A 26,388-nucleotide genomic window follows, 5' to 3' on the forward strand; every position below is an offset into this window, starting at 1 on the left:
GGCGGACTTTGTGAAGAAGGCGCCTTCGGCCAACCGTGTGGGGAGGAGAACAGGCTCACGAAGGAAATAGGCCTTCGGCCACGGCTCCGCGGGGAGGAGCCGCTTTCCGCCCGGGAGGAGAGACCGCGTGTGGGGGAGCCGCTTCCCTGCGGGCCGGGGCGGGGGCAGCGCCGATCCGCTCCTCCTCCCCTTCGTGCCGTCCGCGCCGCGGTGAGTGCAGGGGAAGGGCCGGGACGGGCGAGGGGGTCGGGCACCGCGTCCTCATGTGCGGGCTGGGCGGCGGGAGGAGGACGTTCGGCAGTACGGCCGGGACCGGAGCCCGAGCCCGAGCCCGAGCTCGAGCTCGAGGACTTAAGGCAGAAATCAAAGTTTCTGCCTCTTCTGCTGTCGCGCTCGAAGCTACGGGATGGAAGGGGAGGGGCTGTCGCCCGCGTCCCCTGTGAGCTGGTGCCACAAGTGAAAACCGCGGAGCGTTCCGTGCTCCTGCCGCAGGGCCGCTCGCTGGCGGCGATGTAACGCGCCTGGGGATGGGGATGTGAGCCCTCGGCGGGACGGGCGGGGGGAGGGCCTTGTCCTTCGGAGGGGGATACAGACATTAAATGACGTTTACTTGTTGTGAACTTGACGGAGGATCCGTCTGCTTGCACTGATTCACACAGGAGGCCTCGGTGCTTTCCTCAGTTAACGCAAAAATCGGGTGGATGTGAGAAGTGAGAGCTGCCTGCCCCGTTCTAGCACCTGCACTGTACTGTTCTTGTACTATGTAAAATAGTTGATGTTCTTTTAAAGATGAGGTTACAATTAGAAACAAATCTGAAATTAAGAATGAGCAGAAGTAAACTCTCCTTTATTTGCTTTGTTCGGATCATTGTGTCACACATGAATTAAGATCGGTAAAATCAATTTCTTCTTCAGTCTCTCCCAGAGGCAGCAAATTCTTGAGTTTAGTCTGTCCTGAGTGAGCCAGGATTACCATCGTTACAGAAAACACATCATGATCTCCAGTTCTCCTTTTGCAGTAGCGACCCTGCAGTGGGATGGTTATCACTGTAAAATAGCTTTTCCCAGGATACGAATTTGACCTGGAGACACAATGGCTCGTACTTCTGAGGGAAAGGGAGCCACCTCTGTAAGAGTAACTTTTAATGCTGCTGACAGAAGACTGTGCCAACAAGTATGGGAAAGTCTCTCCAAGACTCCACTTGCCCTGGGCTGGCACTGAGGTGTATGCACATGCTTAGCTGTTGCCCTTGCCAGAACTGGCTACAGGGTGCTGTGAAATCTTGAAGATATTCCAGCCACTGGCTGCTAGTAGCTAGTGCTATGGCATGGAATTTCATTTTACAGAGAATTATAGGAACAGTTTTTGCTGGATTAACAAAACTACAGAAGAAACTTACTATTGATTTAGTTTTCAGCTCTTCAGAAGTATTTATGTTGGTCTTAAATAAGCTTCTCTCAGTGACTGCTATTAATTAGTTTGTTCCTATGTGCTTTGTTGCTTCTTAATACCCCGTCTTCTTGGGAGCAGCTGACTCGGTGTGGAGTTAATTCTTCGGTTTACCCAAATGTGGAGCTCTTTTCAGCTATTGAGACCTTTCAACTTCTTTATCTACAATGTTTCCTTTTAATAAGATCTTGTTGTAATGAATGCTATTGCTACCAGTAAACAAGAGCATTCCTTACTACCAGAGGACTCGCAGAACTGGCAGTTAAGCAAGCATGGCAGTTTTGTTAAAAGGAAAGTAAGTGATCTTAGTGAAAAGAGGATATAAGAAGGGCAAGGCCAGGAAAGCTGTAACTGTATGTATGCTTGCACAATGCTGAGGATTTTTAAATAAAGGGAAGTCAGAAGAAGCACTGGATAGACGTGCAGATACCTTCACTCAGAAGCTATCAGCACTGCTGCTGCTTGTTGACATGGATTACATAAAAGCTTGTAAGCACTGACACTGTGAGAAATTTCATTTCACTTTTTCATTTCCCTCCTTATTCTAGGCGCGGTACCCATCTTTCTTCCTCTTTGATATTTTCAGTTTTGCAGGCTTACAATAAGCATCCCTTGCCAGTCTTGCAATTGTTTTTGACATCCCGTCCGTTCCCACTGACTCTTCATTCTGAGGCCAGGGCTGCCCTCTGTCTTTTCTTTGCCTTTGCAATGGATGGGTGAGCACTCTGCTTTCTGGTTCTTTTTAGTTCCTGATAGTTTTCTGTTCTCTTCACTGGACTGAAGCTGTTGTCTCCAAAGAAGCTATCTGAATTTCCTTTACAACATCATTGGCAGCCTCTTGAGTAAACCATTCATTTTTACTTTCCCCTTCACGAAGAAGTCCATTCTATTCCCAAACAAGAATCTCTTCCCCAGTTGTGCCTGTCCCCTTGTCTCTCCATACCAGACCCCTACTTTGCCCAGGTATGATTGCTCTTGCTTCCCTCTGTTCCTCCTTCAGTGTTCTACTGATTTAGGGACTTCACATAGCTGGCAATTATTTCCATTTCTCCCTGTGTGTATACCCTTTGTACAAACCTCATTGCTAATGTTCAGCTGTAGCTGCTAGAACAACTGATAGCTTTTCATTGTAACTTAGTGATATCTTAATTGGACTGTAAGAAGTTTGGGGTAGCTTTCAGGAAATTATTTAATTCATTAGCCCTTTCAGAAATGGAATGGCTGCTAAATGAGGCAGTGGTTCTCAACAGTGCCTGTGTTTAGGCTTTTTTTTTAATGTCAGGGCACTTTAGTGCACTAATGTATGTCTCAGTCTTTTCTACAGCATCCCCTTGACATGCACTGGAACTGAATCCAGCAACTGGAGTGTCCAAGATAAGAGAGAGAACTCCATGGCCTAGCATGTGATTGCTTGCGACACCTTTTTCTAAGCCACATAAATGTTTGCCCTTAAACATACCCTAGCACTGTACATCCAGTAGATCCATGTAATAGGAGACTTGGTGCGTTGTAACCCTGTCATCTATCATATCAACAGGCCACGCTGTGGAAGCTGGGACTCTTGCCAGAAAGAAAGATGATGGACTTGCAGATAAGTTTGGTACCTCATAACATCTGTGCATTGGTCGCCTGTTTCCAATCAGTTTAAGCTAGACATACAGAATTATATATGTCAAAATCCTATAGGTTTTTGGTGTTTTTTTTATCTGAATGAATAAGCACTTTTCTCACAGTGGTGAGGACTTTTAGGTGCTGTTGCACATGGAACTGCTATGGTAGGAAATTTTTGTGTTGGCTTTAGTGTAGGTAGAACCTGAAGTTTCTTCATGAAGCCAATACACTCCGTTACAAGCATGCATGTACCTGCCTTACTGTTAACCGTACGTGTCGGGAACTGGTTTTGTTCCAGTACCATTTAAGGTGTTCATCTGCCATGACGTTTTCTTAGTCCATAGATGGTGAAGGTTTTCCGTTTTTCTTATTAAAAGAGATCAGTGAAAAATACTTCACTGTTCTGTATTTTCTGCTCTTTCTCCATTTTTCCCCTGGTGCTTGGCCTCACCTCCCAACAGCAATCAGGGTCTCTGCTGACATAGACTTAGTCAAATGGGAGGCAGGTTATTTGAGACCTTCTGTTCTTTCCATATTTTCCTTGTCCTTATCTTTTTGCTGTGTTTTTGTATTTTTTTCTTTTTAGATGGATCTGAAGGAGTAAAGAAATTGTTTCTATTTATTTTGTGTTCTTGACAGTCATTGGTTCATTATTGTGCATTCCTGGATATTTGCCTTACTTGTCACAAACAAGAAAGAAAGAACGTGGTCCTAGAAAACCAAAGGAAGCAGGAGGTGTTGGGTAGAAGTAGTACAGGAAAGAGTTAATGTTTTTATTGCCTGTATTTTAAAGGTGACTCTATCTCTTTAAAAGCTTGCAAAAGCTTTGGAATGAGTGATGTTTTCAGCATTGTTTGGTCTTCATGATAGTGTTCATTTATGAAATGAGTTTTCTTAAACAAAGCGATGTGCCAGCGTGGCTTCTAGGAAGCCGAGTGACTCAGAAATCAGCCACTTCATTTGGCAGGTCATGTGGATGGTGCAATGAAAGCTTAGTTTGTCTGGGGAGCTGCAGTCACTCACTCATGTGGTAAGAAAGTCAGATCATTGCTTCTATTCCCTTTGGCTGAAAGAATTTTGCTGTTTTTGAGTTGACTGAGACCCAAAATAGTTGTGCTGGGGATTTACCCAGTCTCTGCCTTTGTGGGGCTCATCTGTGCAACTCAGCAACCATAAGATGCAACCTACTGGCCTCCTGAAATCACAGGAGCTAGGCCACATGGTTCTCAGCGTACACAGGCAGTAATACAGGAGGAGTATAAACTGTGTCTTCCTCCAGCATCAAGGAGAAGTTACATTGATGCAGAATGCAGTTTTTCTTGTATGGAAAATGCATAGAGATGAGGTTGTTCCGGAGCAGGTCACCTGGAACAATCTGCAAGCTGGTAGGCCTCCCTGTCAGGGGAGAGCTGAAAGGAAGTTTGCTGGCATTGCCTTGGGAAATAGGAGAAGTATAAAGCTCCAGAGCTGGCATCTCTACAGAATTGCTGAAGAAGGAATTTGTCTTTTTTTTTTTTAATACGTATATAATCAGAATCTAAAAATGTTCTTCCAACTATCCCTTGGCCTGCTGAGACAACAGTACTTTTTGCCCCGTTACCACAGGATGCCAGTAGTTGGTGTCAATCATGCAGGTTCTTGCAAGAAGTTGTCTTTTTACATTGGAAATGGTATGTACAAGGTCCATGCCTAAATAGTACCTACATGAATTTATTGTTGAATTGCAATTACAACATAACTTTGTGACTTCTATGTGGCCGGATTAACTGGAAATAAATTGGGAAAAAAACCTTTAGTAATATGAGAGTAGTCTTGTTGTTCTTGATTCCTACTGCTATATGCCTTGTAAAGAAGAATGGAAGCCATCCAGAGAGCTCCCAGGAGCTGGTATGGAGCTTGAAAGCAGAAACAGTGCAGGTATTTGAAGGCAAGGAGAGAGCAGGCACTCTAACGAGCACTATTTCTACACAAAACTTCTACAGCACTGGGAAGGTTTCCTGAGCACGTGGCTGTTGGGGTGAGCAGTCGTGATGTGTCTCTAGGTACACATACATGGATAGGTATTGGGCAGTCAAGTGTAAGTGTTTGTGCAGGTTTCAAGCTGGTCCCTTCGTTACGAGCTGTATTGAGTGCAAACTCTTGCCTGTATGCTTGTGGAGGTGGCTTGGAGCCCAGTGTGAATTAGGATGCCAGCCTCCAGACACAGCTCATGGTATACAGAAGAGTCTGCGAATTCAGCAACTCTATGATATTCAGGTCAAGAAGAGGTACAGATTTTTTGTGTGAATCACTAGAGATAAGCTCTTATATATTTAAAATCATTAATTTCAGACCTTTCTATAGCAGTTATTGTTCAAATCCAGAAAGGCTGTATTTTTGGCTTAATGGTTATTCACTGGAATTTGATAAGCTTAACCAAATTAAATCAACGCAGTGGCATTTTCCCCTTTTCACACTGTCTGAATCAAGTGTTCTAAGAGGTATGAGGTGCTCTGTGCCCCTAAGTGTATATTGGTTCTTAAGATTATAGCAGCATTTTCACAGTGGGCATCACCTTGCTTCCTTAACAGAAACTCTGACCTGTGTGGTATTCTCACAGCCTCAGTTCTGCCTCTCAAGTCTGCCCTGAACCAAATCATTTTGTATTAGTAAAACTGTCATATTTTAGCTCAAACTCAGTTGACAAGCCTCACTTCTGGAGACATGTATCTTACTGGCAAAATTTCACACAGAAACTTCTGCTGGAACAAAAAGCAAAATGAATTGCTACTATAAATTAATTCGTCCTACACAATTAATTGCTATGAAATAATACAATTTTATTCCACTTATTTTATTGTCCGTATATGTTAGGACAGATGCCCTGCTTTGTCTACTGAGACGGGAGATGCTATTAAAAACACTCAATTACGTACCAAGAACAGGCAGTTAATAAGGCATATGGAAGTATTGTTAGAGGCAAGCTGCAGTGTTTATATTGCAGGAGAGACTGTCTGCAGTAGATAATTTTTTTCCCCGAATGGAACAAATGAATGGAAGTACCTGAGGAGGATAGAATTTATGTTGTTTTTTTTTAATTAAGTTGGTAATGGTATTTCACAGAGGTTGGAAGTACTCTTAAATGGCCAATGGGGGGATGTAGCTGTAGAGGATAATGTTTAAATTGTGGTTCTGTGCAATTAATTTTACAGACTCAGCAGCACAAAAGACAGAGTGCCTGTTTCCTTGAAGTTAATCCCAAGCTGACTCCTCACTGCAGACAGATAGTGTGCCGAAGATGATGCTGGGCAGAGCAGCTTCTTGCTGTCTCAGCTATGGAAGGCCACCTTTGTGCTAACTTGAAGACTTCTGTGGAAAAACCTCTGGCAGCAAGTCCTCCATCGTGCATTGCTTTGCTGAAGGTATACCGAGAGCTTCTGGTCAGTAAAATCCGACACACTCAGTGTTTGATTGACAACTTGATTAACAATGAGTACTTCTCCACTGAAGACGCAGAGATTGTTGTCCAGTTTCCAACTCAAGCAGATAAGGTATTTTTTTTTCATTAATCAACTTAAATTTTTTTATATTTTCAACTTACTGTTAGATTCCATGGGCTTAATGTCTTTTCCAATCTTTATTATTTTGGACAATCACCACCCTATTCCTTCTGGGAGAGTCTCTCCAGATGCACAGCCAGCACTGCTTAGAAACCTGTTGGCAGCTGCAAAAATGAACAGGCTGATAATTGCTCTTCTGTCCCCTGAGCTGCAGCTTTGCCCTCTGATAAAGAGCTGACCACAGTGGCTGTTAGGCTGTGACTTTGATGCTCACAAGCCTTCATTATCATGCAGAGTATTACAAGGAGAATCTACTTCAAAATGCTGAGGGACAGATCAGCCTACTTTAGAGGAGAGGATGAAAATTAATTATTTTAGAGTTTATCATTGCATGTTGCCTGTGTGCGTACTTTCCCTTCTCTTTAAAGTCCTATGTACATTATAAATGTTTGCTTGTAAAACTGATTCAGCCTGGCACATTTGGGTTTGTAAATCATCTCTGAGTATCAGTAGTAAACATTTTTTCCTGTTAGACAGGAGAAAATTATCAGATGTACACAATTGCTCTTTGCATCATAACTTAAAACAAGCTCGTCATTTATCTCCCTGACCAGTCACGCAGCTTCAGAATAGTGTCACAATTAGAGGCAGACAAATCATAAAAGAATCAGAGACCTTGGACTTCACAAACAGTGCAGACTTTCATAAAATAATCATTCTTCCCAGCAAGTCGAAATGGTAGTACAGTGCTCACTGTGTACAAGCTCAAAGCTGAATAAATGCATGCTGTATGATCATCTCCATTTCTTTTTGGTCAGCATAATATACATGATTGTTGTAACAAGGCTGCAGGGGGGTTGTGCATCAAGAGCCTGAGCACAAACAGAGAGCAGGCCACAATCATAAGTGTAATGGACTCTGTGGGAGCTTCTCTGAAAATTGCCTTTTAGAGCATAAATATTTGTCCAAAATACAGTGCTTTTGCTGTGTGCTATGTACCTCACAAGAGACTGTTGTTTGAACAAATCCTTTCTCTGCTTTAGAACTGAATTATTGATTCATCCTCAACAAGAATAGGATCCAGACATTCAAAACGGGTAATACAGTGCTCACTGTACCCTCAAAGCTCTGTCCCAAGGAGGGTTCTGCTCTGAGGTTGCTACATACTGGTGGCACAGAGATCAATCTCTGATAGGATTTTAAAGATAACTCTTAGCCTTGAACTGCTTCAGCCTCTGTCTGACAGCCATTAGTTTTAGTAACAGTTGCAAGCAGCAAGTACATTGTACAGAGAGAGAGATAGCCCATTGCTGTGTTAGAAGAAAGAACTGTGTGCTTTTTGATCTGCATTAAGATCTAGAGAGAGATTCTGCCAACCCCACTATGGATCTCACCGGATCCACAGGTAAATCTAAGTGTGACTGGAATATCTACAAACCGGAGGAATGAATTAAGGGCACTGAGAAATCCCTTCTTTCTTTTTTGTTTTAACCAGACTGGGATTTAAAAGGTACTCTGCCAGACTGAGCTAATCCTTTAGATTCCTTTTTGGGGAGCAGTATTTATCCACACTGGTTTTGGTTAGCATATGATTTAACTTCAAATTCAGACCTTAACCTGCAGAGCTACCTTTCCTGCAACATCTGAATACAAACAGAAAATGAGTTTTGTAATGGTTAAAATTCAGAACTAGATTTTGAATTCAATTTTTTGAAGCACTGGTTTTGATTCTGTGGTTTGTTTCAGTCCAAAAGGGATCCTAAGCAGTGTAGCAGTTTAACTGCTATGCCTCTGTGTTCTTTCTTGTGCTGTTTCTTCAGGTTCGCAAAATCCTAGACTTGGTTCAAAGCAAGGGAGAGGAAGTTTCAGAATTTTTCATCCATGTCCTGCAGAATGTTACTGATGCTTACTATGAACTTCAGCCTTGGCTGGATGAAATAGGTTACCAGCCTTCAGAGAATATTTGTAGTAAACCTGTCATAAATACAGATCCAGGTAAGATCATGCATCTGTATCCCTTTCGTAGGACTTCCACTGTTTGGGAGGTTCTGGCCAGGTAATGTGAGAGTAAATGAGCCCAGGCAGGCACAACCTGAGAAAATAAAAGTGCACATACTGTGTTTGCTAGCAGAGCTAGCCAAATAATTAAAGGGCACGCTGTATAACACAAGAGTCATGTTGGTATAGTGTCCTGTTTTGCTAAAGTCAAACTCTTTTCGCATTTGTTTGTGGATATATAGCATAATGGTATATCCACCTTCTGCCAGCTGTAGTATTTTCTAGGCTTCTGTTACAGTTTATTAGCAACATTGTCACATTTTGGCAGTGGAATAGCCAGTTACTTCATGCTGAGGACAGTCGACCAAGGAGGCAGGCTGCCCAGAGTGGCTGTGACATCTCTATCCTTGCAGGTTTTCAAGACCCAGCTAGACAAAGCCCTGAATAACCTTATCTGATCTCACAGGTGGTCCTGTTCTGAGCAGAAGGTTGGACTTGAGACATCTCAAGATCCCTTCCAACTAAATTATTTTATGGTCCTAAATAATGACTTTTTGTATAAGTTAGAGTTAAAGTGTAGCAGGAATATGTGTTTTCCTTGTGAGAGGTCTTTCATACTGTATAAATACAAGAAGTACTTTGCCCCCATCAGAGGTAAAGTTTCTGCAGTAATAAAAACACGAGTCAACACAGTACACAGTAACTGGGACTTTCATTTTTTGTGTCAATTTAGAAAAAAATCATTTGGGGTTCCTGCTTTCTAAAGCACGTTTTCTATTTGCAATGATAAAAAATATCAAACAAATTAGGAAAGAATGGCCATCTACCTGAATCACAGTAGAATATAAATAGAGTGAAACAGCAGATTCCAAAACTAACCTGTGACCAAAAACCTCTGCCTTTGCTGAGAGTCAAACAATCTCTAGCAAAGCTTTAGGGGCTTGACTTTGAGCCCCTATCTGAAAGATAGAAGCCTCTTATTGCAGTGCAGTGTCTTGGAGTGAGTGTTAGATTTCAGGAAATGGTGACTCATATGCTAAGCATCTGAATTTTCCATTATTATGGCAGCCTGAATGCATAGAAGTCATCTGCCAAAAACTGATCTTGCATAAGAATTGTTTGAACTTGCTATCCCTCAGAGTTCCCACAGAGGTAGCTTATCATATGCAGCAGGCTTTTTATTAGTAATTATTTTAATAATAGTTCACTGTTAGTTCACTGTCTTTTTAGTTAGCAGGTATTGCCAAAAACTCAGATATGAACTGGGACGAGACTCCAAATTCGTTACGTCGTATGCACAAAGGGAAGAGATGCTGCTTGAAGAAATCTACTCTAACAGTATTATGGAGATGGTCAATTTTACCAATGAGAGCCTGGGTGAAGTGTGTCAATTACAAGCCCTTTTTGATGATGCGGTTGGGGTAATAAATGAAGATGGAGAGACTATTTATGTCTTTGGCGATGCAGGAATCGGAAAGTCTATCTTGCTGCAAAAGATACAAAGTCTTTGGGCCAAAAAACAGTTGGATATAGGGGCTAAGTTTTTCTTCCATTTCCGATGTAGAATGTTTAGTTGCTTTAAGGAAGATGAAGCTGTATGTTTGAAAGACTTACTCTTCAGATATAATTGCTACCCAGATCAGGACCCCACAGAGGTGTTCCATCACATCTTGCAGTTCCCTCATACGGTTCTTTTCACATTTGATGGCTTTGATGAGATCTATTCCAACTTTGATCTCAGTAGTGTTCCTGAGATGTGTTCACCCAATGAACCCATCCACCCTCTGGTGCTGCTGGTAAGCCTTCTCAGAGGAAAACTTCTTAAGGGATCCAAGAAAATTCTTACGGCAAGGACAGGAACTGAAATCCAAAGAAATATCATTAGAAAGAAAGTGTTGCTTCGTGGTTTCTCCAGTAATAACCTGAAGGAATACACTGCCATGTTTTTTAAAGATGTGGGGCAGCGAACGCTGATACTGAACCAGCTGGAAGCTAACCCCAACCTCCATAGTTTGTGTTCAGTGCCTTTATTTTGTTGGATTATCTTTAAATGTTATGAACATTTCCACTCCATGTTTGACAGCCATGAGCTTCCAGACTGTTCTGTTACATTGACAGACGTATTTTTGCTCATGATTGAAGTCCATCTAAGCCGGTCTCTGAAAACAAGTTTGCTGAAGAACAACGTCAGGAGCCAAGCAGAGGTGTTCAAATCAAGAAAGGAAACTCTTCTAGCTTTGGGTAAAATTGCATACAAAGGGATGAGGAACTCTATCTTTATCTTTGAGCAAGAGGAGGTCTCATCAGCGAATATCTCTGAAGAAGATCTGCAGTTGGGTTTTCTCAGGACAGTTAAAGGTTACAGTGGCTGTGACGATCAATCCACTTATGAGTTCTTGCACTTAACCCTTCAGTCTTTTTTCACCGCTCTGTTCCTAGTTATGGAAGAGAGAGCGGGGAATAAGGAGTTACTTCAGTTTTTCAATGAATGCTCTTCTGCTGAGGCTGCCCAACGTACTTGCTTTCATGTCCCTTGGCTGAAGAAACCACTCACAGGGGAGGATCCTTTCCGAAACAATGAACACTTCCATTTTACCAACCTTTTCCTGTGTGGCCTGCTTTCCAGATCCAATGAGAAGCTCTTCAAACATTTAGTTTTGCCTGCAGTCATTAGAAAGAAGAGAAAGACACTCATCACATACCTTGGGGAGAGCATGAAATCCCATCTGAAGGGTGTCACTCGGTCCAGGCTTCCAAAGTACAATCAGGTGCAGGTTCAGCCAAACTTTGTTTGGATGCTGAGGTGTATTTATGAGACTCAAAATGAGAAAGTGGGAAAGCTGGCTGCGAAACGCATGCATGCCAATTACATCAAGCTTACATACTGCAATGCCTACTCTGCTGACTGCAGTGCTATTTCCTTTGTCATGCATCACTTTCAAAAGCGCTTGGCTCTGGATTTGGACAACAACAACATCAATGACTATGGAGTGAAACAGCTGCTACCGTGTTTCAGCAAGCTTGCAGTGATCAGGTAGGAGTCTGTGCAAACAGATTGTTCCTTATCCTTGGTTTCTTCCACAAACTTGGGCTAGGGGAATCTGTCTTCAAAGTGGAGAAACATGAGGATTCTCATTGCTGCTAGAAATTAAAGTGCAGTTGGCCTTGAAAGCAGAAACCAAGCACTTGAAATAGCCCCAGGCAGTTTGAGTTGGATTAGAGGTTTGACTATCTCCAACTCTGCTACTTTCAGGTCTTTTGGAATATTTGTTCAGGCATGAGCAGGAGGAGGGGCAAGCACATTTGAAACTCAAAAAAACAGAACTAGTTAAGTCTGTAGGTTTAGTTAGCTGTATCACAAGTAGCTTTTTTCCTCAAAAGAGGATTTTTATAGGAGAAGGTGCTTAAGGGAAACAAAAGAAAACAGAAGTGCTTCATCCATTATCTAAAGATTGCCTGAGTCTGTCTCTGCCCTAGGACGTACAGGGTAAGAGAGTATCTATCATTCACCAAGTAACAAATAATGCCTGACAGATACTATGAATTTCTTACTTTAACATCCTGCTCAGATGTGTGGTTTTCACAGAATAAAGCTATCATGTACTTATGTTATGAAAGAATATAGTTGAAGTGTTAGTTGCATTATTTCTAAGAGGTGATTTGGAGGGGAGACATGAACTGGTATAAGCAGGGCAAAGAAACTCCACCTGTAGCATCAAGGCCAGTGTTCCACCTCTCATCTTTTGAGGTTGTGCCGTGTAGCAATGCTTTATTTCTCCAAACGTTCAGGTGAAAAAAAAAAAACAAAACAGAAATTTCAAGAATGCATTTTCTGAAACTCCTTCAACTTTAAGTGATTTATTATGGATTTATTACTCCTGATTGGCCTTGCTGTGCCTTTTTTTCTTGTACAGGCCTTTTAGGACTAAATCAAAGTAAATCGTTTCCCAGCTTAGTTGCAAATCAACTGACCACCCAAAAGAAAGCAATAGGAAACTTGTATAAAAAAGTTTTCAAAACAAAATGGAGAAGAAAAGAACAGTATTTTGGATTTTTTTTTGTCTGTATCACATGATCACACAATGTGAGCAATGTGAGCTTAACACCACCTCCAGCACCAAACCAGACTGCTGGGAGGCTTTGTTGTCTTTGTGGCTCTTCTGATGTTATGGTTTATCCTGCCCTGTTAATGACTTTTTCGGGTCATTAAAATGAGGTGTTTCTAACAGCTTTACTTTCTATTTCAAAGAACCAGGCTGCTCTGATCTATAGAAATGGCATCTTGATTTCTCCTTTGTGCAAGTGCATTTCAAAGTGACCAAGGTACTACCAGAAAAAGCCTAGGAGTCTGCTGGTGATAAGAGCTCTCAGCAATGAGCGTTCAGCTTCAGCATTTATGGAGAAACCAAAACAGGTCTAAATCACTGGGACAGTTTTCCCGAGAAAGTGTGATTTTTCAGAATTGGGATGTTTCCCAGGAAACTGTCCATTCAGCCAAGGTGAAAAAGCTTCAGGAGTGTAGGGAAAAACTGTGAAAACAAGTGTTTTTATTCAATGAATGACTGACATTGATTTTTTTTGTGTCTAACTGGGACAATAAATCAGAAACATCCAGCACACCCATGCTAGAGACTGGAGTTCCATTTCTTGGACAGAGGTTTTCACAACTTTTATTAATTGTATCCTGATTGTGTTGTGCCTTTCAAGACTGGCTTTCAGCAGGTATCCAGAGAAGGCTGTAAGAGTGGTCTGGAAAGCTTGCTTTTGCTTGGGTATCAGGTGGAATTTCTGCAATCCTAGTACGCACAGGAGGAAGATGAGGTGTTTGTCTCTGGTTTCTGATTCTCTGCATTTTATTGTTTCCAGTCCTACGGACAGCTTCCAGAACATTGCCTTGCTGATTTAGGGCTTTTTGTTTTCTTTCGTTTTTGAAGTGAACCACGTAATACTGAGGTCACATGTCCCTTAATTGCTTTTAATATATGGTGTAAGAACTTACTGAAATCTCAGAGGGAAATGCGTAGACCTCCAGTCTCTCATTGACTCATGGGTGACAAACACATGTAGTCTATATTGACTCAAACTCTTTTCTCTCCCCTCATTCCAGGCTCAGTGTAAATCAGATCACAGATCATGGAGCAAGGATATTGTATGAAGAACTCTCCAAGTACCAAATTGTATCTTACTTGGGGTATGTACCAGCTGGGAGCAAAGCACTAGATACCACTACTGGAAAATAAAACTGCAGTGGCAGCATAAGTGGGGTGGAAACCAGAGTTACCTCCTCATTTGCTGAACATGAGCAGCATTTTGTGTCAGACACGATTCGGCTCCTGTCCTGTAAAACCTCACCAGGAAAAGGACCAAAAACTTCCTCTCCCATTGCACTGCCTCAAGGATGGCCTCCCACTCTAGGCAAGCCCTTCTGTAACACAGCATGGACTGCTGTCAGGTTACTGATCTGCGTGGGCATGCTAGCTTTATACTTGAAGGCTTCTGCTTGCTCTTTGTGTGTGTGTGTGTGTGTGTTTGTGTGTGTGTGTGTGTGTTTTTGTGTGAGTGTGTGCACGCATATGGATATGTGTATAGTTGGCTTTGTAGCCAGAGCCTTCTGCTTTCTTAGTTGCAAACTGATTTATTTCTACTGTGCAAAGCAGATAGAGCTTGGTAGAAGGGAGGGCAAGAAACATGCTGCTTTAGATGTCATGTTTACGGTTCCATTTTACTGTAGCCATGTCTTTTAGCATAGAAAGTAGCAATTTTTAAAAACAAATAAAAAATTATTTTTTAATCAAGCTAGTGTTGGTAGGTGTGTTAGCGTTGGCTTCCCACTTTTGGTTAGAGGCTACATAAAAATGACTTTTTAAAAAGTGATCATGAATACCAAGAATTCCCTCCTTCTTCCCGTGCCCTTCTGTAAGTATATCTGCTCAGATATCTGATCTTCAGGAATATTTGTAAGGGGATTTTATGGCTTTTAAAAAACCAAACACATGTTCTTCTGGTGTGCTGCCGTGCTTTTTTTTCCTTCTGATTTATTCAATATTATTTCTGTACTAACACAGGAATAAAGGGAAGATTTGTTTGCTTGAGAGGAGCATGTAATTAAAAATCTTATATATAAATATTTTTCACTGTTAAATCTATTCTCGTATTTTATATCTACCTCTTCACAATATTAACTGTATATCAAAATAGAAGTACAAGCAATTGTATACGTGTACAGAGCCATACAAAAAAGATGGATGCTGTCTGTGCATTATAAATCACCCAGGTTGTAAATATAGAAGTGACAGCAGGAGTAACCTATTTTTACCAATGTGATTTTTCTTTAAGCTTATACAACAATCAGATCACTGACATTGGAGCCAAATATGTTGCAAAACTCATTGAAGAGTGTTCAAGCCTTGAATATGTTAAGTAAGTTATTTTTTTTGTTTTATACTTACACAGTATCATAATTAAGATAAAGCAACTTGAAAAGAGGAAGAGTAAAGAAAAATGACAAAAAAAACTGTTTGAAATAAAATAAATTGATTGTACTTACATATTTTTTTATAGTAGCCTAGCAGTAAATGTCAGCATGGGAAACTTTTTAATCCATAGTCTTTACTAAAGACTGCACTGCACTATCAGTAGTAGTAGGCACCAGACCTTTTCTTAAATCCAGTCTGATTGCCTGAATGAGGCTTAAGTGGTGCATGAACCTTACTGGCCTTTGCCATGAATGAATTTGCTTGCATTTAGTATCAACCTTCTCGGTATCTGGCCTTTTGTGGGCTATGGCAGTTATGCTGTGCTAGTGTCATTACCTCACCTCTGGAATAGCCCAGATTCACTTGAGAAGTTGTTTTCTTTAAGTGCTGGAACGTCTCCAGATATGTATTTGGCCATACACAACAGTGACTTAACAAAAAGGAAGATCATTAACACATGGTTTAGTTGTGGCCACAGCAGAACACAGAAGTAACTACAGCAATAGCAACTGCTGGTTGGGTTCTAGGCGTTATTCTACCCCTAACTTGCTCTGAAACCCCACACTAGCCACATAATTCCTGCTTGAAATATTTGCAGAATTTTGAAACCCAAGAGTACTCTGGCTCTGTCACTCTGCTTTGACAGAGTGCTGTGTTAATCTTCTAACTTTCACCAGAAAAAAAATGCTTGTTGGAAGACAGTTTCTGTCGGGCTTCCTTGTAAGCTTAGAGATGGTTCCGAGATAGAGTGCATATTCACGTGCCTGAAGTCAGTCAAACAAACCAGACAAAAGTTTCAATTTATGCAAATGTAGTGGCTTGAGGGGGTTCTGTTTTTTTACAGTAATGTATATGCAATTGAGACTTACCTCTCTCTTGAACTCCAGCCACTTGATATTCCCATGCAGGCCAAAAAATGGAAAGATTCTATAGAGCACCAGCCACTGGCCTGTGCTGCACTGATCTGTGCCAGTGCCTGTAGCCAATGCTCAGAACAAAAAGACTTGAAATTATTAGTCTGTACTCATCAGCTGCAGTCTGCTCTCGATCTGCGCTACCAAGAATTGTTCTGTTCCCTGTGGCATCATAGAACATGCTGCATGTAATTCATGTACTTTGCAGCAACAGCTGGTATTATGAGCTATATTAAAAGCTAAGCAGGGAGCCTTGCCTTGAGGATCAGTTCCTACAGCTTATTTCTGACATACTTAGCGCCAAAATCAAGACTTTACAGTAATATGTCCAGCTTAGAGGACCAACGTACAAAATATGTTTTCTCTTAATTGAAGGTCAAATGCCTGCAGTATTTTTTACTCTAGGTTAATCTTTGTTAACTGTAACTAGCATCCAGGGTTAATTAGCCTTAAATACCTGTATTGTTTCATGAGCTGGTGTTCTAATAGCTGTACTGTTGTAAGTGGTTTACCTCATCAACTCTTGTATTTTATGCAGAATAGGGGCAAACAAAATAACTAGTGAAGGAGGGAAGTGCCTTGCCCAGGCCATCCAGAAGAGCACAACGATGTTTGAAATCGGGTAAGTTCAGTGCTGAGGAGAAGAGTCAGGGCTTGGTCTTGGCAAGATGTCTGTGAATTCCTTGGGCTTTCTTCCTTCATTCTTACCTTCCTCCTCCCAGTCCTTCCTCCATAGTGGCAGCAGAAGAAACTGGTGCAGTAGCACAATGACATTTTCTGCTCAGGGCAAGTAGGTGATGCCTTACGGTTCCTCCAGGTCATGCAATGATTTTCTTCCTTTTCTGACGGAACCTTAAAGGAGAGAGAAACTAACAAGAAGGTAGAAGATAAAGATAGCTGCTTCCCTTAACTGCATAGTAGCTGTTGTAAAGATATTTAGTCATTTTTAAAGGTCCAAGTGGTTTTATGACTATTGGCAATGTACATAGCTATGGAATGTCAAGGTTAAGATTATTGAATGTTCCGCACCAAGTCCTGATAAATTTGTGAGCTGTGAGAATATAAAGGAATTCCACATCATCCTTCTGTCATAAACTGGAGAATTTGTTATTACTGGAGAGAGGTCATAATGAAAACATGCAGTCCATGCCCTCTTTCTTAGGACTGATGTTAAATGTGAGAGTTTGACTTGTTCCCTCTGGCAAATCCCATTTTCTCTTTCCATTCTGCAGGAGAGCATTCTTCTTAGAATGTAATACAGAAAGGAATTAAACTTCTCTTTGGCCATGATCACAGTAACACTTAATAAGAAAATCAGGTTTGAACAATCAGATTTTGGCCTTTGTTTTTGTTGTTCTAGAAGATTTCAAATATATAATCAACAGCACACACACTTCTGTTGTCATACAGATGGCTCTGCAGTGCCATTATGCTTGCTGTAATTTTCATGAAGGATGTTTGTTTTCTCCTTTGGAGGAAATAATCCCTCCAAATGGATTTATGATATTCTGGGTAGTCGTGTTTAAACAGGTACTTTCAGCATTTTTGTAACAAACTGCATTTGATCTGAAGGACAAGGAAATTCCTGGAAACTTACTGGAAGTAGATCTATTTAGTAGATACCACAAAGCTCAGTGGATTTTAAGAGGTGCCAACTAATTACCCATCAAGCTCAGTGTGGCTCAGAGCTGTCAAGACAAGAGCTCTGTAAAAGTAAATCAACAAATAAATACACTTCAGCAGAGTCTTTCAAACCTCAGAATACATGGTGAATTGACAAAGAATTTGTCCAGATACTGCTATTAAATGTTGATAAAATCCCTGCAGCTGTTACCTTCTCTTAGTGCTTTGTGTTCTTATGTTGCTTTGCCGTTAGAAATACTATTCCTTAGAAATCACAGAAGAGACCAGAGTCATACAGAGCCTGTGAGATTTTGATCCCTCCCTGGTGAGCCTGTGAGAGAGGAGATATCACTGGGTGTAATGCTGATTTATAACCTTTTTACTAGTCTATTCTGAAGGAGATGGTGAGTTTATTGAATGGTTGACCTCAGAAAGTCACTTGTTTGGGTATGGGTCCCTGTGCAGCTGTGCTTCTGGAGGTCATATCACAGAATCATAGAACCACAAAGCAGGTTGGGCTGGAAGGGACCTTAGAGCTGATCCATTTCCAACCCTCTGCTATGGACAGGGCTGCCACCCACCGGATTAGGCTGTCCAGGGCTCCATCCAACCTGGTCTTGAGTGCCTGGAATGGGGCATCCACAGCTTCTCTGGCAGCTGTGCCAGGGCCTTACCACATTCTGAGTAAATGATTTCCTTCTAACATTTAATCTAAATCTCCTCTTTTTTAGTTTAAAACTATTCCCTCTTTTCCAATCACTATCAGCCCATGTAAAAAGTCCCTGTAGAAGAGTACAAGATTCCTTTATTCCAGAAGGGTACAGGGCAGCTGTAGGTTTACCCATTGCAGCAAGATAATCCCAAAAGCACTCAGGCTGCAGCAGGCTGGTTGTCTCCTACAGCTGCTCCTATGCTGTGGCCTTCTGGTAATGGTGAGTCAGAGAGGTGGATGGTGTGATGTGCAGGGAATGGAACAGGCCTGGCTCAGTGAGATGGTACTTGCCAGGCTTCTTGCAGCTCTCAGAGGCTGGGGAGTAATGTTGGGGGATGAATGGGGTGAGAAAAAGAGACTGCAATGCTGGGGGGCAGTAGAGCAATGCATCTGATATCTCCTGGTTTCCTGTCTTCACTAGGATGTGGGGCAATCAGGTTGGAGATGAAGGTGCAAAGGCATTTGCAGAGGCCCTGAGGAACCATCCGAGGTTGACAAACGTGAGGTAAAACAGCAGCTGAACTTGCCATGGAGCTGTCTTTCCCAGTGCTTTGTGAAGCAGTGGCTTTTTGGACCACATGTTAGCTTGGGCCGCCATCTGGTGCCATTGTCATTGTTCTGTAACAGGCTCCTGGTGCAAGCAAGAGGCCATGTTGTTTGAATTGAAAAGCCCTGTGCAGCCATAAAGCAAGCTAAAAATGTTGCAAGGCTGGTATCCCTTCCGTCTGTCTCCTTTCCTCATGCTGTAGAGAACTGGCATTTGTGAAGACACCTGGTCACTGGGTGCCATTCTGGGCTGGAAGCATTAGCAGAGACGATGCCGAAGCTGGTGCAGAATCGGCCTCCAGGGAGCTCAGTGTTAACAGTTGCTGTGGTGAAGATACAGCAGTTTTTACCAAAGTAACTCAGGATGTGCTGTTCGGATAAAGATTAGGACATAGAATCACAGAATCAGTAAGGCCAGAAAAGACACCTAGGATCATCTAGTCCAATGGCCAGCCCACCCCCACCATGCCCACTGACCACGTCCCTCAGTGCCACATCCACACGGTTCTTGAACACCTCCAGGGATGGTGACTGCACCACCTGCCTGGGCAGCCTGTGCCAATGCATTACTACTTTCTCTGAGAAGAAATTCTTCCTAATATCCAACCTGAAGCTAGTAATGAGATGTAATTCTTGCTGGAGTTCAGTAATTACTCTCTAAGTAGCCCTTTAGAGGCCTTAAAGTGGGTGAAGTTGGCAGCACAGCATGGGGTGCAACCAGCCGTGTAAAACCAGCACCTTCCCTGCTACGATTACAGATCCTGACTAGGGATTTATAGGTGTGGACTGTAGCTGCTGCTGCTGCTGTCGAGTTCCTCCATACAGCTGGAGCACTGGGATCGTTCTCTCCCAGTTCCCTCGGCCTCCGCGTGAGGGAGGCGAGGAGGCTCCTGGCTTTCCCCACTAGGTGGCACATGGCACTGGTTTCTGCAGCAGCACCGGTCTCAGGGATCCCTTCAGAGCTGCCATTTCAGAGGCAGGGATTTCAGAGCTGGTGTCTTGTCCTCTTTTCAGTGAGCGTACAGCCAGTCTTAAAAAATTAAAAGCTGAACAGGTGCAGTGACCTAGATATATTTAAACTTAAAAGCTATCAGAAGAAGCCATCTTTCCCTAATTGCAGAAGCCATCCAGCTGTATCAGACTTGAAAGAAAACAGTTGGAATCTGAATCAAAGCCGTGTTGCATCCGGGCTTCTCAGACAAATATGCTGATGAATGTGCTTGCAAAAATAAGGAGGAGCAGCTGCAGGCTAGAGCCAGGTTTTGCTGGCACCTGTGCAAGGTGCATCTTGTGCCCTGCAGTGTGCTTGCACTGGGGTTCACTTTTGGTCTTCCAGTGGATAATCCTGGTTCATTATTTGAATGCACAGATGGTACCAGACAACTGTGGTAGCTTTATGCAAAGGTGAAGGGAAGTTGGGCCCTGATACATTTTACTTCTGTGTGTTTGCCATACTTAGAATGAGAATATTTGGTTTCAGCTGAAGTTATGGATACTAACACATGCTAGCCCTTAATTTATGCCATTGCTCCAATTCGTCCCCTTCCTGCCTCTTTTTTGAGGCCATGCACTATTTTCAGACTCTGGCCTGTCTTCTAAGGATGGAAATGCTTTCTGAACTCTCAAAGCCTGAAGCATAAGTTTAACTGGGTGATTTTGCCAAGGTCTATTCAAAGAATGAAGAGCAGACTAAGAAATGTTTGTGGTTTGTAATGGAAAGCATGCATTTACAGGCTTCTCTCTCTGTGCACAACAGAAGGTATTGTGTTTGGAAGGGGAATGGGGCATTTAAGTGTCTGAACACCTCACTTAAAGAAAACAGTGCCTGGTTTGCAGAGAGAATTGGGATGACAAATGTGTGTACAAACCCATGTACTGCAAAGCACCACCCTCTCCTTGCAAAGAGCCACAACTTTCAAAGTCACAGCTGCAGCTCTGCTGTTAGTCCCAAAAGTCAGTTTGCTCTTGCTGACAGCAAACCTTATGGTCTGTGTGACAGACCTGCATCAGGCTGCAGCCTGTGAACTGGTCTCACATGTAGGAGTGGGAAAGGCTCATTTATTTGCAAAGTAAGTGAGCCTTTGAAACAGCTCAGTTCAGAGCTGGAAAACTCAGACACGGATCATCCAAGGTAGCCATTAGTGTTTGGTAGCAAGAAGGCCAAGCAACGTTGGCTGCTTCTTAAACCTTTGTGTCTGTTTATTTCACAGTCTCGCATTCAATGGCATCACAACAGAGGGAGGCAAAAGCATTGCTGAAGCTTTGCAGCACAACAACTCCGTGAAAATATTCTGGTAATCAATGGTGTGGCCTGCTTCTCCTTCTCTTCCTTCTCCAGAGCAAGCTGCAGCCTAATTTTACTGCTTCTTTCTTTCCCTCGTGCCACATCTGCATTTTCACAACCAGCGCACTCTAAGATCACAGAATCATTGAGATCAGAATGGACCTCTGGAGATCACCTAGGTATATCCTTTGATGAGCAGTGGATTAGCTTTCCTAGCTGTAGGAGCACTGGTATACTTTTGTTTCTGTGGGAAGCTGAGTCTGCAGTGTGAGCTCCTTACATTCCTGTAGATTTTGGTATGGTGGTGAAGGACCCTTCTTTACACTGAACATGCTTAGGTGAGGCCAGGCCCAGCTTCACTGTTCTCTTGCCGTGACAGAGGAGCTGAGGACAGCTTGCATTCCTTAGTGCTACTCACAGACCTCTGACAAGTCTGGTCCTCTGTCCAGCATTTTGAGTATTATTCCTCTGGCAGTGGAAGCGGTGCGCATAGAATCATAGAATCATCAAGGTTGGAAAAGACCTCTAAGATTATCCGTCCAACCACCCACCTACTACCAGTATTTCCCCACTAAACCATAGCCCTTAGTACAACATTAAGCATTTCTTGGACACCTCCAGGGAGGGGTTCTGTAAGTCTGTATGTAACTTTAGGAAGACTGGTTGGATTTTGATTGATGGGAGCAGAAGTCTTTTAGTGCCTCTGCAGACCACTGCCTGAAAGCAGTGATTTAATTCATCTGCCTCTGCTTTTGCTGTGCCCAATAGTGAGCTGGAGCTTCTCAGCTCCCCTTGTCCCTATTTGCAGTTCTGGTTCATGCTTAATTCTACTCTCTCCATCTTGCTTTCCCCATCACTCACAGTTTGTGCATCTCTTCAGTGCTACCTGTGCCTTTCCATCTTTTTCCAGTGCAGTTCATGCAGCTTTCAGTTGCTTTAATACTGTGAGAAAACCACATTAGATAGATCAGTGCTCTGAGAAATTAAGATCTGACATTCCTTTTGCCTTTTTTACTCCAGGGTTTCTCTTTAGCACGTCTGTGTGTCCAGACTTCAGAGGTTGCTCAGGGCAGAAATAGGACACACACTCCACTTTGGCTTTCTAAAATGAAGCCACTGACGAGTTGGAAAAACAGGAAACTGAAAAATAATGATAGCATCTTAAGACAACTTTTTCTCTCCCACCTAGGCTGACAAAAAATGAGCTGGATGATGAGGCAGCAATGAGTTTTGCAGAGATGCTGAAGATCAACAAGAAACTGGTGCATTTATGGTAAGTTACATTCCACAGAGGCACAGTCTCTTTGGCAGTAACCGCATTAAAGCTTCACCTTCCAAGTCTATGTAGGTCACAGTACGCTCTCTGTGCATGGTCTGGATGCAGCTGAACTGGTTGTAGACAGCTTTAATGGAAAGTTAATAAAGCTGCTGTCTAGTGTTTTGAACCTGCTTTCTTACAGGGCAAACTTTAAGCTGGCTGTGCGTCCTGGTAACTTTTGAACTGCACAGCTTAGCTGCCTTTGTTTATTTGTAGCAACTCATTACTGGCCTCAAATGTACATTTCAGAAAAATACTAGCAGATATCTAGCATGGAGTAATGTTATTATGATTTCTACTGTTCACCATCATACTGTGAAAGTAGCAAGCTCAATTGGTATCCTTCAGCCAAGAACCTACACAGAACACTTATGTGGCCATTTGCCCCTTGCTTTCTTCTGCGGCACTCTCACTGACACAGGACACTTAGCCGTGAGACACAAATCTCTGGGAAAGCAGAGATTCTTGTTTCTAGCAATCACAAGGATACTTGTTAAACTTCTGGGAAACCACAGGCTGGCAGCCCTAATCCAGAGGTTCACAATAATTTGCCTGTGAATGGGGTTGGGCAGATGTGGGCTGTGAAACAAACAACCATCCACTCATGCCAAGTGATTGAGAGAACATAATAAACAGAGTCCTTTTACAAGCTTGTACAAAACCTTTGTTAAGCACACGTTAGCATTCCCTGTGTTTAATTGTAGTCCATACCCTTAGGAAAGTACTGACTGCCAGAGGGGCCGGATACTTGTGGTCTCTTGTAAAAACAGCAGAAGTTCTGGTGCCCATCACCCTGCAAATAAAAGGGAGATGGGAAGAGCTTGATTTCTTCATGCACAGCTGCAGATACATTTCACTGGGCAGTGTGTCTGTTTCAGAGAGCCCCAACATTGCAATCTCATACCAGCAGTAAAGAGTTCTCAGCAGAAATGTGTCAGCAATGTCAGCTCAGTATCTCCAGAATGCAGCCACAGGCAAGCTTAGAAGGAAGCGATTGATACTCTGAGCTCTGCTTCTGAAAGTGCATCTGCAGGCATCTGACAAGCACTGTGTGCCCTCCTCAGAGATGGAAATCACAACTGTCTTCCTGTTGCAAACTGACAGCTTTGCTCCTTGACATCAAGCTGAGTTCAGGCCGTGCATGTGATATAAAATAGTTAGTGTGCTGGACTGATATGAAGTGCTTTCTTTTTAGGCTTATCCAGAATCAAATTACAGCCAAAGGAGTGAAGTACCTCAGTGAAGCTCTCAAGGAGAACACAGCCATTAAAGAAGTCTGGTAAAGATCCCCTCCTCAAAGGCTCACTTTTTAAACTTTCTTTCCCTTTAAAACACATGGCATTAACCTTCTAGCCTAAAAAAAAACAAAAAACAAAAAAAAAACACCAAAAGAAACAAACACTGAGCAAGTTTCTGTAGAGCAGGGGCTGCGGTTCCAGCAAGTTTCAAAGAGGAAAAAAGCCTCTGCCACTGGAACACTTCCCTGTGTGTTATGATATCAGGGAGCTCTGTTAGTTCACGTCCGTCTGCACTGCCGACTTGCAGAACGCGTGTTTCTGCAGAACTGGGCCCATAGCTGTAGACAGGTTTTGCTTTTTGTGATTTATTTTCAAACTTCTTAACATGTTCGTGCCTCTAAGGAGCTCAATCCCAACAAGCAGGAGCTGGCTACATTTAATTAGCATTACTAATTTGGTTCATATTATTTGTGCTTGGATTTTCTTTGGGCGGTGCTCCAAGCACACGAGAAGTGCTAAGCTCTGAGGAGATTAACTTTTTTGTGAGATTTGCTTGTTTTAGATTAGGCAGGCATCAGGCAGTCATGCATGTGCATTGCAGGGCACAGTGCCAAGCACTACATTCCTCCCCTCACCTCGGGGAGCTCGGGAGTCAATAGAGCGGCGCTGGTTTTAGTGCTGCTGCTTCTGTATCATTGAACGTGACATTTATTTTTAAAAATACGTATTTGTTTTAATGAAAGGACACTGAATTCCTGCTCAGAAAGACAGTGACTCACTCTACCTGACAGAGGGCTCCCTAGGGATGTGGAAGAAGCTTCTTTCAAAGGCTGCTGCCAGCTGCCAAAGAGGCTGCAATACCCACCTTAGAAATTCTGAGTTTTCAAATCAAAGTCTGTCTTTTGGTTCTTGCTTGGCTTTTCAGGCATGCTTTCTAACCCTCACCGTTTCATAAATTTTGTAGTTTAATAGCATTTCTGGGAGCTGCACATTTCAGGCTACTTATTTTCAGGGGCGTAAATATCAATCTGGCCAGATCTGAAAATTTTGCCATGTCATCTCACATTAATTATGTCCAAGTACTTAAGAGCTTTCTTTCTTTGTTGTCATGGAAGACTCAAAAGGCTACGAAGACAATATAAACTTCTGTCAGCCATATGCTGCTTTTCACAGCAGTGCTGTCACCATTTGGCCCCAAGCAGCACCATGTTCTTGTACCCCTGTTGCTTATGGCCCTGACTTCTCCAAGTGAGCTCATAGAAATCAGCCCATTATCCTGCTCTGTCCCATCCATCTCTCTGCTTCAAACGTTGGAAAAAACAGAGTATGGGCAGCAGTCACTGCCTCCCTTTCACAACCCTTTTATGTTCCTACCTCTCTCCAATAGTTTGAATGGGAACCTGATAAGTCAAGAAGAAGCCAAAGCTTTTGAAAGTGAAGAACGGATCGTTTGCTTCTGAGCGAGGACTTCCCCATTTGGACAAGCTTTGTGTTACAGAAACTGCCATGTTTGGACTGCAGTGTTACAGAGGCAGTGCTCATGGCAATGCCTGCTATCCCTAATCCTTTTGGTGAGCGGGAAATTGCCTTGGTAAATAATTAATATCTGTACAGTGCTTTGAAGATGGAACACTAAGTGTTAACAGAACTAATCCAGGGGCATGTGTGTGCATTTTGATAACTGAGCTCAGATTTATTCTATATACTGCTGTAATTAATCTCTAACTTATTTATCTACATGAATCTACACACACACATACAGATGCAAGAAGAGGTGTGAGATGCACAGGCTCCACGAGCACACAGTACTACTTGTCTCGTAACTGAAAATAATAGACTGTCTCAAAAGGCTGCATGGTACCAATGCCTTCAGCATGAATTCTCCTGTGCCTAGAAGTTAGACCCTCATTTTCGCACTGACTTACAGCAGTTGTAGGCACTGCGTTTTTTTGGAGAAACGGATACATGAGGCTCCAATTACTTTCCATAATCTTTTTTCCATCTTGAAGCCAATACATTTTCTTTTATACAAGCAGAAAAACTCACTGCCATTTCTGTAAAATCGTAATACATGCAGTAAAACACTTCTGCCTAACATTTCCTGAGGGCTGCACAAAAACTGCTACCCCCTGTTCTTACAGTGTTTGTTCTGGGGAGAGGGTCTGGAGATGAATGTGACAAATTAATGAGAGCTGTGTGGTACCTTGGCTCGTGGCCTGGATGTGGTGCTGGTGGCAGTACACCAGTGTTAAGTTGCCTGGCTTCATGGGGAGAAAGAACGAATGAAAACCAATTGTATCAGGTGGAAATTCTCTTCTCCCAGCAACACATGCACCGAGATTGCTTGGAAACCTTTTATCTGACCCTTGAACTATTGGGACACACAAGGCAAGGAGCATATAGCAATAATAAGACCAGCAAGAAAACATTATCCCCCTCCAAAATAATTAGTGCTTAGGAGTGTAACTTTAGGAACCTCAAAAGAAAGCAGTTTAAAGAGAAGCAGGCTGTTTGGTTTTTCAGGGATTTTTCCTGATTCCCTTCATAAAGGGAATCTCAGATTCTGCCCCCGATGCACATGAAGAACCAAAAAATGGAGAGACAGAGTCTATCCTCTGTCCTTCTTTCATGTTGCCACCCCCAAGAACTTTATAGACCAATACTCCTGCTGCTGATGTC

General features: G+C 42.6%; 1 protein-coding gene across 4 annotated transcripts; it reads left to right on the plus strand.

The window, feature by feature from the left end:
- Positions 1-76: 76 nt before the first annotated feature.
- On the plus strand, positions 77-25,805 carry NOD1 (nucleotide binding oligomerization domain containing 1). 4 transcript variants are annotated; one of them, XM_003207221.5, is made up of 12 exons: positions 77-210; positions 6,253-6,591; positions 8,421-8,595; positions 9,829-11,632; positions 13,706-13,789; positions 14,935-15,018; positions 16,527-16,610; positions 18,745-18,828; positions 21,080-21,163; positions 22,343-22,426; positions 23,667-23,750; positions 25,097-25,805. In XM_003207221.5, exons 2-12 carry the CDS (start codon positions 6,376-6,378, stop codon positions 25,167-25,169), a joined length of 2,856 nt encoding a protein of 951 aa, XP_003207269.1. In that variant the 5' UTR covers positions 77-210; positions 6,253-6,375; the 3' UTR covers positions 25,170-25,805. The 4 variants fall into 4 exon arrangements, with proteins under 4 accessions (XP_003207269.1, XP_085082556.1, XP_031409813.1 ...); XM_085226430.1 differs by lacking the exon at positions 18,745-18,828; XM_031553953.2 differs by lacking the exons at positions 77-210; positions 8,421-8,595 and having other exon boundaries at positions 6,450-6,591.
- Positions 25,806-26,388: the final 583 nt, after the last annotated feature.

Source organism: Meleagris gallopavo, chromosome 6 (assembly GCF_905368555.1).
Source record: "Meleagris gallopavo chromosome 6, MGAL_WU_HG_1.1, whole genome shotgun sequence".
In the NCBI taxonomy this organism is placed as follows: domain Eukaryota; kingdom Metazoa; phylum Chordata; class Aves; order Galliformes; family Phasianidae; genus Meleagris; species Meleagris gallopavo.